Raw genomic sequence first — 17,778 nt, forward strand, 5'->3', positions numbered from 1 at the left:
GGGGGCTGGGGGTCCCCGGAGAGGTGCTGGGACCCGCAGAGCGGTCGGGGGCGGTCTGGGATCCTCGACGCGCCTCCGAGCCCCGCAGAGGGGAGGGGGAGGCCCGGGGGGGGGCTCCTCAGGAGGTCTGGGGCCCCAGCGTGGGGCTGGGGGGCGGTTTAGGGGGCTTGGGACGCCGTGGGGGGTAGGCTGGAGGTTGGGGCTCTATAGAAGTGCCTGGGGGCTGTGCCCCGGGACCCCCAGCGTGGGGCTGCGGGGGGCAGTGGCCCTCTTGGGGGGGCGACGCCGTTGTAGAGGGGAAGGGGGCTCCCCTGGGTAGGCGCTTCCGGAGCAGAGTCGGGGGTTGCAGTRCGGATACCCCTCAGAGGAAGAGGAAGGGACGACGCGTCGGGGCTTCCTTCCCCTCGGCAATGGCGTGGTGGGGAGCTGAGGTCAAGGCCCCCTCCGAGCTAGGTCTGATGCAGGGCGTTGGGGAAGGCTCTCCTGGAGACTGTTTACAATTAAAACAGCTACACCCTTTCCTCAGGATGAATCCTTGGGGGCTGGAACAGATCCAGAAGCACTGTAAGTGTCCAGGGATGCACTCCTGGCATCCTGCTCGACAGTAGCACTTGGCTAGGGCACAAGCCATTTCCGCTCCAGCTGAAGCCAAAAGAGCGGAAAGTTCTCTCACCGAGGAGCCTTGGTAAGCAAAACCTGCAAGGTGAGGTGGGCTAAATACGAGCTAAACCAGGGCTAACGGTGGGAAAGGCTTTTTGCATGAGGAGACACAACTCTGCTTCCCTGGAGAAGGACAGGCCAGGAGCCTGGAGATCTTCTGTCCTGGTGCTGCTGGTGTTCTGTGCAAGGGAGCTTTTTATTGCTAGGCTACACGTGGCAAATGTAAATCTTTTCATTTTTAGCTTGTGCTGGCTTAGCCRAAGCATAAGCGCTTCTCAGAAGGAACCTCCTACAAGACTCTTCTACTCTGCTGGGTATGATGCACTTTGAAGCCTTGCTGTGCTCACAGACCTTCTTTGATCTGAGGGTCTCAAAGCACTCGGTAGAGGGTGGATAAATATTGTTACCCTGGCTTTTTTTTTATGGAGAGATCAAGAATGGAGAGGTCAAGGCAAAAATTACTTGGCACCAGGAAGAAGTCCCTGGAGTCAACACTGTGTTCCTCCCACACAAGGCTCCCCTGTCTGCTTTTACCATTACAGCAGGACTTGCTGTGAGAAGGTGTTTGCTGCCACAGTTAAAGAAGGGGCAAGTGTTCTGCCAGTCTGCTGCAAGGACTGAAGCTTTCCTCTGCATTTTCAGATCCACTAGCTAAGCGGCCSCAGAAGCAGGAGGTAAAGCTGCCCTCTGAGCTCAGGGTTTCTGCAGGGAAAAACAGACTGAGCATCTCTCCCTGAGAAGGCTGGGGCACTTTTACAGGATGGGAAGGAGGAGAAAACCCAATGAGATCTGCTGACTTTAGCACTGCTTCCTGTCCTCTTCTTTGCTACCATAGATGGTAACGTCTGCYGCAGCAGCCGCCCAGCAAAGTGGAAACTGGGGACGAGTCACCGAGTCACCATGGTGTTGCCTCAGAGCTTCTGAGTTGAGCTGGAGCTCTGGGCTCTGTCTGTGGTCCCTGWCAGGGGGAGGCAGGAAAGGAGGTGTTGGTGTTGAGCTGTTGGGAATTGCCAGAGGGATTGGGAGCAGGCGAGTGAGGCTCTACTGACATCTAGTGAGGTTGTCTCCACTAGCTTTATGTTCCCTGTGTGCTGGGGAGGCATTAAAAATCCTCAGGCTTTGCTTTTGGGGGCTCTGAGGGGGAGCAGCAAGTTGATAGGAGTCCTGCGTCTTGTTGGTGAAGACTGCAGCTCTTGTAACCCCTTTCCTCTCTGCACAGCCCCTTGGCTCCTGGCCAGCCACCTTGGCAGATCACACGGAGCTGAGTTGCCTCTGAGATTTGAACTGTTGCCCTCATATTTTCCTGCCTAATTAGACTGAAGCTGATAGTGGATGCAAGAGCAGTTCCTCTGCTGTTGCCTGTGTGATCTGCCTGACATAATCCGAGATGCTGTGCTCAATGCCCCCTTGCTCTCCCAGGTGCTCTGTGTAAGGGAGCTCTTGTTCATGACTGATGCATTCTCTGTTTTTTTTGCTCCATTTTCCACCATGCCAATGTCTGTCTGCCTCTTGTAGCTCTCTCCGTCTCTGGATGCATCACARTGAGACTCTTTTGGAGCTATCAATTAACATGATATGAAATAGAAGATACAGCTACCTCTTTTCTGTACAGTCCTATGTGCAGCATCCTACAGGTAGGTCTGATCCCAAACTGCTTCAGGAGAACGTGTTCACACTGGGTGGGAACCCAGAGGGAAGTATAGGCTCCATAGTCTGCTCCCACACGGGCTGGTCGTGTCAGGCCAGACTTGGCTGCTCGCAGCAATAAAACACAAGCCACGTTCTATCTAGGAGGCAGCTGCTTTGCTGATACGTGGGCAGGCAGTAATCCTGGTGGGCAGTGCACACAGCAGCCCTCCTGCCAGGCTGCTTTCATGAAGAGGAAGTGAAATGGGGGAGAGGAACTAGAAATAACCGAGTAAGTGAGGAGAGGAAGAAAGCTTCCCAGCAGTGGAACACTGGGGATATCACAAGGTAGTCCCAACCTCTAGCTTGTTTGCTTCTGGCRTGGCTTCTGCTCAGGCTTTTGTTCAGCTGAACGTCGTTCTTGAAGGAACAAAGATCAAGATCCCAGTAAGACTGAGTCACCAAAGCACTGCCTGTATGGGATCTGCTGTAAACCAGGTCAACACTCAGTAGAGGATCGGAGTGCCAGTAAACCAGTATGCAGTTGTCCCAGTGCCCTGTTTCCAGCAGAAAGCTTACAGCTTCCCCACATTGCTGCCAGGCAGTTGGTGCCTTGTCTCCCTCTCCTCCAAGGGCTATGGGGGCATTTGCTCCTAACCTCGGGTACCTGTCACACTGTCCAGCAGGCTGGAGTCCTGGTTGTTTCCATCTGGGCCCTGCTCCTTAGCYCAGTCACACTGTTTGCAATGATTGGCAGCAGTGGGCTCTGCCCCCAAAGAAGATCTAGCCCCAGGGTAGATTTTTAAAAATGCTTCCTTTTAGCCATGAGATGCATTGCATTTGTGGCCCTTAGGTGGCCTCGTTATGCTAGCTGTGAAGGAGAGCACTTGTTCCTTCTGTGCAGTGGTGTGATGCAGATGCGTATCTGTGCTCTAGCCCAGGTCCTTGTGGTGCTTAGCAGCCTCTGAATCCGCCACAGAGGCAAGCAGTCCTGGCAGGGGCAAAGACAGTCCTGTGCTGTAACTACACTCCCTGAGCCACCTCTGATTAAACCAAAGTCTGAGCGTTGACCTGCCCTCAGCAGTTCATTTTCCAGCAAAGCAGTTTATAGCTTCATTTCTGAGGAAAGGTTTGGGGGATTCTTTTGTAGCAAGATATCTCATCTCAGTGCCACATTAATTTCTGGCCATGTATGGAAGTGCCGTGGCCGCATACATCATTGGAAGCAGTGGTTTTGTAAAACATTAACTAAAGCCCGCTAAAGCAGGCCTGTAGCCTTCAGTCCCTGTTTGCAGATGAGGTGAATGAGCTCAGCTGGCTGACACAGCCAAGGTGACCCCCGGGGCTGGCTGAACCCAGAATACCTCCGTTGGGTGGTTCCTTGGTCAGAACAGCTGGCCACAGCTTAACTCTGCCTTCCCTGGCTGGTGGCAAAACGCAGCCTGCAGGCAGATCGGCGTGGCGGGGAGGTGCGTCTGCTCCCACGACCCCCCGGCAAAGCCTGAGTGCCACCCTGCTCCTGCAGTCCTGCCTCTGCCCTAAACTTTTCCTGGCTGAGCTGGATCCGGTCCCCGACGCGGTGCCCGSGAGAGGACACCGGCACAGCGGAGCGGCTGCACTCTCGAACACCCCTTTCTGCGGCAGCCTGCGTTTGGTTCAGCTTGAAGCAACCATGAAACCAGACACTAGTGGTTTCCTCCTGCTTCTGCGGTCAGCTCAGGGCTTGTGGGTTCTCCAGCCCAGGGGACTCTTATCACAGGGGCTGAGGGAAAACTGTCCCCCTGCAGCGGCTGTTTGAAAGTTTCAGAAATCTCTCTCTGCAAGATAAGCTCGTAGCTCTTTGCCCTTTTCCTGTGGATAAGGAGGGCAGTTAGTCCCTGCGTCTGCAAGGAAAGACTTTTCACACTTCTGCTTATCCATCCTTGGGTAAACTGTGGCTGGTGTCACCTCAGAAGCCATCTTTTCAGATCTCTGATCCAGTCCAGTGACCTTGCTCCGATCCCTCCAGTCTCTCCTGAAACACAGCCCTCAGGAGAGACACTGACTCYTGTCTGGCCACCTCAGCCGGGAGGGTATCCATGTGTTTTGCATTGCCACCATTGGTGACAGAGGATGCAATTCCTACGTGGCAGGTTCCCCTGCTGCCCTCCTTGGAAGCCCTGCCATGACTGACATCTGCTTGGGTTGTGTCCCCTCCGAGGCCTGTGGCTGGGCTGAAGGTCTGTGCTTGTCTCCTGCCCGTCTCCTCCCAGTCCCCCTGCGCCTCTCCCTCCTTGCAGGTGTCCAACCTGACAGCACGTCGCTGGCTTGCTTCTGGGCTGCCCCGTGGCCTGGGCAGTGTCCTGAGCTGACCCGCTGTGTGCTGTGAGAGCCAGCACTGCACACCAGTCCAGGCTCAGCTGTGCATGCTGGGTGCACTGGGCCCCAGCACCCAGCAGGTTTCTCCAGGGCTTGAGTGAGCTTTGCAGCTGGACTAGAGGCCCTGGGAAGGGTACAGGGGTGCCCTAACGTACAGTTCACTGGCTCTGCTAGATGCAGAGGCCTTTGGGGGGCTGTTTAGAAGGCTTTTGTAGTCAGACCTCCCCAGCTGCAGTATAAGGGATACCAATGGCCCTGAGCACAAGGGGCAGTTCTGTTTGGTGACCCTGCAGTCAGCCCTCCTGAGGGACAGGATCTTCCACCCACTGGGGTATCGGAAAGCTTGAGCTCCTGCTGGTAAGGACCACAACCAGCTCAAATGCCCAAAGCTCCCCTGGACAAACGCACAGGGAGAAGCAGCTCCTGTCCTGGGAGTCCCGGCTCATTCAGCAGGGAGGGGGTCTGCAGCAGCCTGCACTATGCTGACCAGCACGGCCCATGGGTGACCTGCCCTGGGTGGCACCGGGCCCCTGCAGCCAGCCCTGCTGGCCTTGCTGTGGCGGTCGAGAGGGTTGGTCCCTTGTGAAGGAAAGGAATGAGACGAGTTGCTTCTCTGAGCGAAACAGAAGCCCTGTGCTCCCCTCCAGCGYGGGCAGCAATGCCCTCCGGCTCAGGGAAGACTCCCTCAGCCCCTCTCAGCCTGCCCCTGAACCAGGTGGGAAACCCACYGCCCCAGCTGGCCTGGGAGCCTCTTCGAGCCGCTCAGCTGGGAGTTGGGCTGACTGCCTGCACCCACATATGGTTTGGGTACAGCACAGCCCCAGCCCATATGCTATTAGTGGCATCGGCTCAGCAGGTGCTGAGCACACAGCTGACACCAGCATTTTCCGTGTTCTGACTTTGATTTCCCAGGGTCAGCTCTGCTTGGCTGTCYGTCTGTCAGCTCCGACGTGCGGTTCACCCACCCGGCCTGGAGGATGCAGCAGCGACGTAGCCCCAGCTCTGGGGGAGGAACGCCCCTGCCGTCCGATTGCATTCGTTCTGCTGTTAAGGTTAGTGCARATGAAGCCACAGCACAACTGCTGCTCGAGGCCAGCTGCTGCCACAGCAGCATTGCCCCATGCAGCACAGGCTGGGCAAGTTTCCTGGGCCAGAGAGCCTTTCCTCATGCCCCAGGCACCGTTTCCCTCCATGCGTGGTGTGAAAGCCCTCTGTAATCACAACTGCAAGACATGGCCTTTGCTTAGAGGCTGGAGTTCTGCCCAGGGCTCAGTGGTGTTAACTCCTACAGTCATTTTTTCCTCTATCCTATTTTCTTAAAAGTCTCAGATAGAGGTGTGTTCAGCTAGGAATTTCTGGGCCCAGTTTCAAGCTCAATGTGCTTTTAGCCTCCTGAGCTTACTGCAAAAAGACTGAACACAGGCTCTTCATGAGCCCTACAGAGCCTGAAAACAGGAGGCAAAGAATAAAAGGAGAACCTGACTTCTGTTGAAACTCTTTGGAAAAGAAATGGTAGCAGCAGTGATGAGCAGGATGACTGCTCACAAACCTGGCCAGGAAGGAGATCGGGGTTAGTATGTTTGCCACAGTCTCGAGCTCTGTGCACAGCTGGAGCTGAAGCACTGCCCTTCTCCTGCCTCCCCAGCCTCATGCCGCCCCAGCRCTGCAGGAACAGTCACCCTTCTCCTTCGCAGCCCTTTTGCTCCTTCCTGCTCCCCCAACACCTTGGCCGAGCAGGGCCTACATAAGAATTCCCAACTAAGATTTAATCCCTCATGCTATTTTTACCCCCTGCTTCATTCCTGTCTTCCTCCCCCCAGCATGTGGGTGTGAGCTGTTCACCCCTCAAGTCCTCCCATGCAAAGGGGCTGCTCTTGCCTCAAGCACTTACTCCACTAATTTCTTGTTGGTGTCAGAAATGTGCAGGAGGCTTAAAAGGAAACTGTGCAGAAGGTGGCTGTGGGGAYGGAGGAGCAGAGCCATCGTGCCCCTCTCACTCTGCAGCCATTTGCCCCAAACTGTGCTCGTGGCTGCTTTGCCTCTGCTGCATYGTGCCGTGGCCGTGCTCCAGCTGGTATTTCCCCTATCCGTTACGCTTGCAGGATTGCGTTGCTCTTGCAGAACAGGCAGGGCAAAGCTCTCACCACTTCTGCTTTAGAGGGGGAATGAGAGAGCAAGGTATAAATATCCACAGCCTTGATGAGAGCCATCGCAAAGATTAGCGCTTGCACAGCCATCCACCAAGGGAGAAAGCGTTGAGTGTCACACAGCCTGCATTCCCTTTCTCTCTGCTCTCCAGCTGCCTCTCCTGTTTCCAGTCCTGGGCTCACAATGTCCACCGCCAGCGCTTTCATTTCATTCCTCCCTCCACCCCCCTTTCCCTCTTGAAGGAGGGAAAATAATAGACCCTTTGTGGGATTGCTGCGGTGCAGGCGCTGAGCAAGGAGCCGCACAGGGCAAGGGGCTGCTGGCCACGGCTGCCTGCCGGGATTACGGCATTCCAGCACCTTCAGCTTGTGGGAAGTCAGGCCCACAGTGTGTGGAAGGACCTCGGTTCTGGCTTGCTGACATCCGCGAAAGAGCAGTCGAACAAAGAAATTCCCCACACCAGCTCTGCTGACTTTATGTAAATTAATAGGTCCTTGAGTTTGGTTTCTGTACAGACATATACAAATAAGAAACAGCTTCATATTTACATTAAGTTAATCAATTAGGCTCTATAAAAACAACAAAAGAACAGCTCTAAATTAGTGTCTTATGTACAGACAGCAGAGGTTAGCGTTCACATTGACAGTGTAATGTACACTAACCTTTATCCCCTGTCCCACAGGTGAGCCACGAGGCAGCGCCAGGCAGACCGGCCTCACGCAGTCCAGGCACAGACAGGCAGCAGGCACAAGTGTTATGAGCAAAAGGATCCTAAGTCTGGGCTTTTCTGCTCTCTGGGGCCTGGCAGGTGAGTAGTGCTTTTCTTTTTTTTTTTTTCCTCTCTCATGAGGCACTCTAGTACCACAGGGTCAATTTGTGTAATGTACACTACCAGTGCTCTGTGGATCCCATGGAAGGCACAAGACCAGCACAGATCTCATGTTTGAGGCGATGGTGGATGCTCTGCACAGCTGCCCCGGGGYGCTCCTCGGTGGTACATGCCTAGAGCAGCACAGGGCTGTTCCAGCCCCTGGMCGAGTCCTTCGAAGAGCCCCAGGTGTAAAGGGAGGGACCCAGCTCAGGATCACACGATGCTGGCGAGTTCTGTGTTGTCCGACTCAGAGCTGCTGTTGCTCTCCTCCCTAGGGGCGAAAGGTTGGGGAAGAAGCATGAGGCCAGCCCTTCCTCCCCACCAGCTCCCTGGCCCAGAGGAGACTTCTGCCTTTGAGTCCCAGAAGGGCTCGAGAGGGACGTCACTGCCTTGCCCAGTCCTTGCACAAGTTCCCTTTAGCAACACTAAAGGCAGGTTCCCTGCTGACATCTCGTACCATTACTTCTGATGTTGGGATTGGGAAAGCCAGCCCCTCCCTTCGCTGCCACCCACRCCAGCGGATGGCGTGCCAGCGGATTCCTGCACAAGCTGTGCTGTGTCCCAAGCAGTCCAGGCCTGATCTTGCCCCCACACACCCTGCTGATGCACCACGCTTGCCAACTCCGTGGCACAGGCTGGGATGCAGAGCAACACTCACCTTAAGTCCTGCAGGGCCTTCTTGTTTTTCCTCCGCTTCTCCTCATCGATGGGGTACAGTTTGAACAGAAGCAGGCCCAGCAGGATCAGCCCCACAGGCACAGCTGACACCAGCATCTTCAGGGTGAAATTCACCTTGCTGGGCTGGGAGCAACCCCGGGTCTGGTACCCTGCAAAGCTACGGACAGGGAAGAGCCTTCAAGCAAGGGCAATACAAACCAGCACCTCCTCTCCCGCACTGGCTTGCGGGAACTCTCCCAGGGAAGGTGCAATCACTGTAGGACAGTCCTGCAGGACAGCCTGGCTTTGGCTCCAAGCTGCTCTCAGCCAGAGCATACCATCGAGGTTTCTAACCAAAAGCTGCAAAGCAGCAAGGTCTGGTACCTCAGTGGTGCACGTGCTCTGAACATGACAGGAAGGCAGCTCGCGTGGTTTAGGATAGGCAAGGTACAAAGCARTGTTTTCCCTTTGGGAAAAGGTTTGTGAATTTAGACCTCTCTCCTCCCTTCCTGACTTTGGAAAGCAGAGACTCCTCTGCTCCCGACTCCTGCAAGAACTTACTCTAAACTGAGTGTGGAGATGCCCAGGGAGACCCCAGAGGTGAACTTGGTGAAGAAGACATAGAAAGAGAAGAAGATGGCTTCATGGCCACGGGAGTCAGGGTGCTGCAGCTTGAAGTCGTCTATGACATCTGGGAGCATGGACCTGCATGGAGAGTGGGAAGACGAACACATGGACCAAGCCAATGAGGAAGCATCTCCTCCTGCCTCTCCTAGGAGGATTTCCCACCCTGACACCCATCTTGGGCTGAAACATGGCAAAAAAAAAGCCTTACAAGGACTTAAAACCTCCAGGCTGAGCCAAGAGGCGAAAGCAGCACAGGAACCTCACACTCACCAGGGCAGGAGGAAGGCAGCTGCAACGCTGATCCCAGCTGCAACAGCCACAATGTACGTAACGATGAGGTTACTGTCCATGACAACCACCATGATGAGGAAGGGGATGGCAGACTGGACGGGACAAAAACCAGGGTTGGCCTCAGCAGTGCCTGATGCAGACACCCCTGGCCTTTCCCCACCTCTGTCCCACACTTGCCAGCCCTCAGGAAGGGCTGCTTTCCAGCCACAGGGACAGCTGGGGAAGCAGTGGTGCAGGCTTCCTCCCAGAGCCCCCCAGCAGCCATTTCCAGGACGAGAGGACATCGTTTCCTCTGCAGCGATGTTTGCAATAGCACGAAAGACAGGAAGAAGGACAGATGCCAAATCAGCCCTTGCCCAGCTCTGGTCCCGCTCCGGGGGATGTAGTTTTGCTTGCCCTGTGTGAGAWACCATCCTGTCGTGCACCTCTGCACCCAAGGGGACCCACTCACCGAGATGCCCACATAGACAGCAGTCTTCTTTCCAAAGCGGGTGAGGAACCACTGCCAGAGGGGAATGGTCAAGGTGGCAGAGAGCTAGGAGGAAGGAAGAGGGTTGTGGCATTACTGACTAGCCAGGGTCTTCTCTGGGACCAAATCTCTTCCCAGCAAGGAGCCTGGACAAAGCCTCCCCGTGACATCCTTCCCAGCGCCTCTGGTTTCTACACACTCACAGGGCTGGCGTGCATCCACACTGCCTGCGCCAGGCTGCCTGCCCGCCCTCACCCCATCCCTTCCCTGCCTCCACTCCCAGGGAGGAGAGCTCMCGATTGGAGCAGGTCCATGGGGCCACCTCCTCCCCAGGTGCTCAGCAGCTGGTGTCTGTCCTCAGGGCACCCAGCTGCTGCCAGCACACCTACACCCACCCTGGGGGCTGGGCAGGGGGAGGATCTTTCTCCCTGATTCTCAGTGGCAGGAAGGGGCCTGATGTTGGCACAGCTGCACGAACACAGCGCAGCTGAGAGCCAGGGGCTGCTGCAGCTCCCTCCCAGGGCACTCCAGGACCTGGTTGAGGGATGCAGCCTGTCCAGCCTGGGTGACGATCCCCTCTGGCTGTCAAGCCATGGGGCTGAGGGTCTCTCAAGGGGCCAAGCCACGAGAGAAGACACTGCCTCCTGCTTACAGCCCCAATGAACAAACAGCCTGGGTCAGGCCTTGGGAACGTGTGGGCACAAGGACAGGAGGGCTGCCTTGCCCCAAGGCTCTCACTGCTCACACTTCTCCACCCCATCAAGCATGGTGGAAAGGGCTTCCAGGGAGCTGCTTTGCTCCATCCTCCTAGCAATAAACCCTGGGATCCTTTTCTTATGGGGGAAGGGAGATAAGTGGCAGGATTTGGACAAAAGGCCCCCATGGCTCCTGTTCTCCCCCCTTTCTTGGCTGCCTTTGCATGGAAACAAAAGCCTTGCTGTTCTCACCAGCTGGCCAGGCCTTCACAGAAGGTTCCGTAACTCCTTCCTCCTCCCTGTCTCCTGGGGCACCTTTGGTCACTGTTCCCAGGGCAGATGGTTGCAGCCCCATGGCCTCCCTCCCCTCAAGCACCCATCTCATGCCAACTTCTGGGGCAGACCCACGGGAGTCCCAGGCTCCTGCATCTCACTACAGCGCAATCCCAATCCCAAGAGGTCACAGGAGCCTGTACACACCATGATGGCCARGAGGATGTTCTGGAACTCATTGCGGAAGCCCAGGGTGTAGGTGCAGAACAAGGCAAAGTTGCCCTCCAGCAGCTGAGGAAGAGAGAGACAGCAGGTTAGGGGAGGCTGATGGACGTCCTACCCACCCCAGAGGGATGCATGCACTCCTCCTGCAAGACTGCACCCAAAGCGCAAGCAGTGGAGGAAAGCAGCCGTTCACTAACCCATCTCAGGGCATGAGGCCACATTTTCCCTCTTTGCCTGGGGCTGCTCCTGCCCCTTCAGCCTGGCACCTCGCATGCTCCTGGCTTGCCAAGATCCCGTGCTGCTCATACCCCAGCAGTTATCGAGCTGCACTGCTGTCTTTCCCTCCTCAACATCCCCCAAGCCCAGCTTTGTCCTTACCATGAAGGCCAGCGAGGTGAAGAGGAAGCCAGCAATCAGCTTGATGTAGGCACCGTGATTCATCACCAGCTTCAGCCCCTGGAAGAAGGAGACGGGCTCGTCCGTCTGGAGCTCGGAGGCCTCTGGGAAGCACAGCAGAATGAGATGATCATTAGAGCCACAGAAACAGCAGCCTGGGGCACAGCACCACACASCCAGCTCCAGAGCACCCACCCCAAAGAGTCAGGGCAACGTCTGAGGATGCCATGCCCTGGCCCGGAGGTCCCTCAGCACCATGCAGAGGGAGAAGGGAAGACCTGGGTGATTTGCCTGGCATGAGCAGAGCTGGCCACAAAGCAGAGGGAGGGAAGGACAGAAGACTGCTGGACTTTGAACATCACCCTACATCCCAGGGTGTCCAGGCTGGCACTAGAGACCTTGGYCAGCCAAGCCTATGCTAGATAACATTTATCTCCAAGAGACTGATCAGGCAGGTAAGTCCTTAGGGCTATGCTAATGTTGTAACACACCCTGAAGATGCTCTGGTCATGTCCTTCCCACAACACTCTTTCCGCAAAGCTTTCCTTGCAACCCTGTGCCCAGGCGTCAGCTCTATCTGCCCCCTTCCTTTGGGGCTTCACCTGTGGAACGAGAGCAAGTTCACTATGCCAAGGTAGAGCAGATGTGGCAAATGTAGTCCTGGCTGGAGGTGACCAAAGCCTTCCTTGTACTGCACGCTGCTCCCCAAGGAGCAGGAAGGGCTCAGATGGGCTCATAAAGATGCCCCTGGCAGGTGCCCCAGTACTTCCAGGAGCCCAAAGTATTTCTGCACATCACAGGGCTTAGTGGCCCATGACAACTCAGTCCAGGGACAGATGCAACTGTACAGCAGCTCTAGAGCCTCCTCTCCACCCGAGGGGCCAAGGACTGTTCTCTGAAACAGATCCCCATGTTTGTCCTTCCTGCTCTTTACAGACAAGCGAGTGTCACCTAGTGAAGGACCTTGCCAGGAGACAGTCACCCCAACAGCAGATCCGGCCCTGCAATCTCGTGCCCCTGCTGAGCAGCAGTTTGCAGAGCCTGCGGCCCAACTCACCTCTCTCCTCCCGCACGCCCACCGACAGGATCACGGCGCAGAGGATGTAGAGGCCCCCAATGACCCCCGCTGCGATCATGTAGGCATTTCTCTGTGCGAGAGGGATGGGGAGCAGTGAGGGAGGCTGCTCCTCCCAGGAGCCAGCCCTGTTAAGGGGGCCAGCAGCCGCAGCAAGGAGGACATGGCAGGGAGCACCAGCGGGTCCCCTCGGCTTACCGTGTCTGTGAGCGAGCCAGTGTCGTGTGTCATGTTCACCTCCTCCATGGCCACTGAGGAGTTGGTTTCACCAAGGAAGACAGGGCTCTGGATGCAGGGAGTATCCACCTTGCCCACGATCTGGCCCTGGATGGCGGTGCCCAGCACAGTGCCCAGCACTTCCACCGTCATACCTGCGCAGAGAAGCCAGCGGGACTGAGCACAGCCCTCAGARCCAGAAGGGCAAGCACAAAACCCTGCTCCACGGCAGAGCCTGACTGCCCTCCAGCTGCGATTCATTGCCCTTCACCAGCAGAGATGAGTCAATGCAGGTCTCCTACAGTTCCCTTGGGAACCCAGTGAAACCCTGTGTTTACTGGGGAAACTGAGGCAGGGAGTAATGCCAAGACTTTGTCTTTGGTGCTCAGCCTGCTATATGACAGAGCAGGAGAAAAGGCTTGGGAGCTCAGATCCCCCATCGCTTGCTCCACGCACTTGGCCATAACAGAGACCAAGTCCCATCRGCCCAGCTCTCACCAGGCTGGACAGGGGAGTTGGCAGGAGGAGCCATGGAGAGGAACAGGAAGAGCTGGAGGCTGCGATTCGAGCCCTGAACAGTCTGTCGCGCASCATCCTCAGGCCAGGATGTGATCAAACGAGCCTCGCTGGCAGCGCACCGGGAGGCTTCTCAGCCCAGCGAGAGCCGTGGCGAAGGGCTCCGAGTGCCTCAGCCGGGGCCGAGCACCCGCCGCCGCACAGAACGGGGGAGGACGGAGGGGAGAGGCGGGGAAAGGCTCTTACGGTAGGCGGTGGCCGAATCCCGCTCGCTCTGCTCCCTGCTGATGAACATGGTCAGCGCCGAGTAAGGCACGTGGAAGCACTGCAATGGCACGAAGAGRAAAATCAGCCCAGGGACAGCGTGAGAGGCCGCGGCACCGGGGTGGAAGGGTCCTCAGCGGGGCTGAGGCAGGGAGACGCCCTCTCCATCCCTTGCCCACCGACCGCAGGACGTGCGGAGCCCGGCTCACCGTCACCAGGGTCTGGAACACGCAGTAGAAGATGAGGTACCACAGCACTTGGCCTCTGGAGATGTCCGGCACAAACCATATCAGGAAGTAGGAGATGACGGCAAACGGAGTGGAGAAGATGATCCTTTGGGAGGACGCAGCGTTAGCCTCGCGGGCAGGGAGCGCSCCGGGTGGCCGCCGGGCTCGGCTCCCCAGCAGCGTCAGCGCTCGCGGCTCTCGTGGGCTCGGGCACCCGATTCCGGGGGCTCCTCCGAGCTGCCCTGGCTGCCTCACCCCGCTCCAGCCCCTGGCTGAGGAGCAGCTGCTGCCGGGAACACTTGGATCYGGCCGAAGGCAGCAGCTCCGGTCAGACGGGCTGGGAAACGGGATGAGCCAACTCGGGCTCGCAGGGAAAGGGCGTAATCTGTGAGAACAGCCCTGCTTTGACRGCAGGGATCGATCCGCTCCCGCCTCAGCTTCCGCCCCCGGCCCCTACCTCTGCCGCGTGTTCGGCAGGGTGTAATCGCCTCCCTCCTCCCGGCGAGGGCTGGGGAGCTGCCAGGCGGCACAGCCCTCCTCCCGCCGCCCTGAGCCCCGCGCGCCAGCTCCGCTTTGCTGCCAGAGCCCTGGTCCCAGGGCCGAGGCCACCTCCGTTTTCCTGGCAGGGAAGGGGCACGTTGCCAGCCAGCAGCGAGCTGGCTCCTTCCTCCGCTCCTGCGCCAGAGCTGCGGGCGCAGGGACAAGGGATGCAAAGTGCCACGGAGGATCAGAGGAGATTGCTCAAGCGCTAGCGCTTGGCGGCGGTGCCCGCAGGACAGGCCAGCGAGGGCGAACGCGGGGGGAAGCTGCCTGGAGCATCTCTCGGCTCCGTCCAGTGCAGCGACAGCCCTCGTCCTGCCGCAGGCTGCAGCGGGGGGCAGCTCTGCAGGGATSCGGATCTGCAGGGATGGGAAGTGCCTGTCGTTCGGGAGGGCACAGGAAGAAATCCTCCTCCTGGGAGGAAGCTGTGTCAAGATCAGCCTGGGAGACCGATTTCACTCTGCTTCTCAGTTACTGCGTCCCAGCAGCTCCCAGCCAGAGGCTGCGTCCTGCAGTTAGGCTGATAAAACCAGGCACAGGACAGAGTGCTCTCCCGAGGGTCAGGGCTTTCCCTCCACCACCCTGCAACGAGGGCGCCAGATCTTTCCTTCCACGCTGACGTTATGAGGCGCAAAGTTTAAATTTAAAGCGGGGAGGGCGCGAGAAACCGAATCTCCGCRGACGGAGGCAGCAGGGAGAGGCTCGGCGCCCAGCACATGCACATTTTTTTGCGCGCGTGTCACTCCGGGGAGGGGGAGGGAAGGGGCGAACCGGCTCCCAGCCACTCCTCTAGCGCCCGCTTATCGCCGCGCACATACGTGGAGCCAAGGGAAACTTCAAATGAGTCACCGCAGCCCCCGCGGGAACCACGTCACGCTGGCCGCGGGCGCCAACGCACACACGCTTCCGCCGGGGAGGACGCCAAAGCCCCCGCCGGGCTCCCCCCCTCCCCGTCCCCAGCACCCGGCTGCGGGTGCTGAGCCCCGGCCCGGGCTGCCCGGTGCCTCCCGGCAGCCAAGTGACTGCRAGTTACCCCGACCCGGGCCGCGGCGACGGGGAGGCTCGGAGGCGGCCGGCCGTGACGCGCTCTCCCGCTTATTGGCCGCGGCGCCATGGCGTGTTCCTTTGTGCGGCTCGCACACCCCCTTCCCGGCTCGGCCCTTAACCGTTTCCACGCGGCCGCTGCCCCGGAGGAAGGTCAAACCCGGGGCTCTTAAGTCAGCAACGCGTCAAGGAAAGCTTTGCTCACCGGGGGCCGAGAGAGCGTGCGCCGCGCGGGGCTGGGGACRGTGCAACGACCCCGGCGCCAGCCGAGGGGGACGCAGCCGGCACCCGCGCTGCTGGAGCGAAACGGGACAAAAAGCGTTTTAAAAAAGAGAGCTCAGTGGAAGGGGGGAGGCGGCGGTGGCTCCCGGGGAGGTTTGCTCGCCCTTGCCAGCTCGGAGCTGCGCGCCGGCGGCAGCTCGGCCCGACAGCAGCGTCAAGCAGTAACCCAWGCGCCGCGGAGCCGAGCGTACGAGGGGGTGACGCCGGGTCACCTTACGGTGCCGAGGGTCCGGAGCATGATGCACCGTAGCATGGGCGGCTCCCGGCTTCGCAAGCGGGGAAACCGAGGCCTCCCGGCACGGCTGGCCCCACCTGGGGCCAGGGGTCCGGCGCTCCTGGACCCTGAACTCGGGGGGCTCTAACTCAGCTCTAGCTCAACTCAGCCCAAACTGGCCCTTGAGCCACGAATAGCAGCCCCGAGCTAGCGCACGCAGCCCGCTGCCCTGGCACGGCTGGGAGGCCCAGCACGAGTCAACGGCTCTGGCAAACTTTCACGACGCCAGAACGGTTTGGAGGAATGCAGCAGCTCCATCCCCACCCCCTGCCTCGCCGGCGCGAGATTACAGCCGGGGCAGAGCCGCGGCGGCGGCGGCCCTGGGCGCGCACGGCTATCCTGCGCAGCCCTGCCTCTAATCGCCAGACCCCAGACCCCACCACGCGCGCAGCGGGGAGAGGAGCTATTTCAGGCTACGCACGGAGCCTGGCTTAAACAACAGGCAACTGCCRTGCTGCCCAGAGCTATTCCAGGAAGGCCCGGAAGCGGAGGGTATAATCTGCGGGGGGAAGGACTGCATCCCTCTAATTCCTCTCCCCCTGCGCCTGCCCCTCTGCTGCGTTGTATTTCAGCGAGCCTGCAGGCGCCCCGGACACGGGTTATTTTCGCGCGGGACATTCGGGATTAGCACCCCGCAGTCCTTCCGCTGCGCTCGGGGCAGGCGGCACCGCATCGCTCTGCGTCCCGTGGTGTTGCCCCCCCCCCCGGGTGCAGGCACGAGCCCCCTTCCTCACCCAGTGCCCTGCTCGCAAGGGTGGTGACAGCACCCCCGTGCAGGCACCCGAAGCCGGGGGCGGCTGCTTGCCCTGCCGGAAAGGCGGCCACACGCGACCGGCAGCCCGTCACCACGGACGGGCCGCGCACGCCCCCAGCCGCGATGCCGCCTGCTCCGCCAGCGACCGGGCTCGCTGCTGGCCGCGGGAGCAGAGCCCCGCGGCGGCGGGCAGCCCTCRCACCGGAGCTCGGCCTCGGCTCAGCTCTCGGGGAGGCTGGAGCTGCTCCAGGTTGAGCAATCCGGAGCAGAGCCTTGCCCAGCTTGTGCARGGGCAGCTCGGGGCTGGGTAGAGCAACAGGCACTGATCCAAACGCAGATGTTTGCAGCCCCTCAGGCATTTTGAGGTACCTGTCACCACACTGGGAACGCTACTGGGCGAGATACAGCTTGAGCCCATCCTGCCCTGCCAAGGTCTGGACGCCTACAGCTGGCTGGGAGTTGCTGTGATGCATCAAGAAGGAACCCTAGGGTGCTGCACAGAGCCATGCAGTGTCTCTTACCATGGCATCAGGCGGCCAAAGCGGGTCCACGAGGTTTTACTAATGAAGAAGCCCACCATGGGGTCCGTGATGGCATCCCAGGCTCGCCCCACGAAGAGGATGATGGAGGCATGGAAAGGGTCCAGCTGCAAGAGGAAGAACTTGCATTAGGGCAGGCAAAACTACCCCGAGCCCTCAGCTGTCCTTGCTGGGCATCAAGACCTCCACAGCCATACTGCGGCCACAGCTTCATCATCGTTCGGGAGCAGGGGACAGGTCCCTCGGCCTCTCCTGATCATTTAATGGCACGTGGGGCACACGGACCCAATCCCTCTCTGGGGCTGCCTCCTGCCCCACAGTGCTTTTGTCACGGGAAACTCCTACAGCGTCAGGGCACGTTTCCCCGCGACGCTCCAGGCGGCCAGCGCCGAGGCGCCCCGCTGGTGCTGCAGCTCCGTCCCCTCCTCTCGAGCGCTGCYGGGGCTTGGGGGACGGATCCCGCCGTCCCAGGGAAAGGGCTGTACGATCCCGTTGYGTAGCCTCGGGAAACTGAGGCACCMAGCGGCCACATGCCTTTGCACAAGACCGCACAGCGGAAGCAGCAGGGCTGGGAAGAGCCGGGGGGTTGCGGGGGGATTTAGCTGATAAAAGTCCACGAGCCTCCGACCAAAGCCACGTGGAGATGAGACTCCAGCACCGCAGATTCCTCTGTACTTCCCCGAGGGAAAGCCACCAGCGAGGAGGCAGCGCCGGGGGAAGCGCCGCCGCTCGCGGGCGCGGACGCGGGGCC

General features: G+C 59.1%; 1 protein-coding gene and 1 long non-coding RNA gene across 6 annotated transcripts; one reads left to right on the plus strand and one right to left on the minus strand.

Annotated features, from left to right (window-relative positions):
- Positions 1–308: 308 nt before the first annotated feature.
- On the plus strand, positions 309–5,614 carry LOC146595833 (uncharacterized). Of its 2 annotated transcripts, XR_014895858.1 has the most exons (4): positions 309–685; positions 903–1,334; positions 1,976–2,294; positions 5,557–5,614. It is a non-coding gene; the product is annotated as an uncharacterized LOC146595833 (long non-coding RNA). The 2 variants fall into 2 exon arrangements; XR_014895859.1 differs by lacking the exons at positions 309–685; positions 903–1,334 and having other exon boundaries at positions 1,504–2,088; positions 2,176–2,294.
- Positions 5,615–7,242: 1,628 nt separating this feature from the next.
- Positions 7,243–17,451, minus strand: MFSD2A (MFSD2 lysolipid transporter A, lysophospholipid). Of its 4 annotated transcripts, XM_085305080.1 has the most exons (12): positions 17,010–17,451; positions 13,577–13,700; positions 13,350–13,428; positions 12,570–12,742; positions 12,354–12,444; positions 11,279–11,400; positions 10,883–10,966; positions 9,690–9,773; positions 9,218–9,330; positions 8,882–9,025; positions 8,322–8,498; positions 7,243–7,934 (listed from the first exon to the last, which is right to left on the minus strand). In XM_085305080.1, exons 1-12 carry the CDS (start codon positions 17,066–17,068, stop codon positions 7,877–7,879), a joined length of 1,308 nt encoding a protein of 435 aa, XP_085161206.1. In that variant the 5' UTR covers positions 17,069–17,451; the 3' UTR covers positions 7,243–7,876. The 4 variants fall into 4 exon arrangements, with proteins under 4 accessions (XP_085161206.1, XP_085161209.1, XP_085161208.1 ...); XM_085305082.1 differs by lacking the exons at positions 7,243–7,934; positions 8,322–8,498 and having other exon boundaries at positions 8,910–9,025; positions 9,218–9,530; XM_085305079.1 differs by lacking the exons at positions 7,243–7,934; positions 8,322–8,498 and having other exon boundaries at positions 8,910–9,025; positions 9,218–9,773.
- Positions 17,452–17,778: the final 327 nt, after the last annotated feature.

This window comes from Rhea americana, unplaced genomic scaffold (assembly GCF_003343005.1).
Source record: "Rhea americana isolate MKP2758 unplaced genomic scaffold, rheAme1 scaffold_215, whole genome shotgun sequence".
In the NCBI taxonomy this organism is placed as follows: Eukaryota; Metazoa; Chordata; class Aves; order Rheiformes; family Rheidae; genus Rhea; species Rhea americana.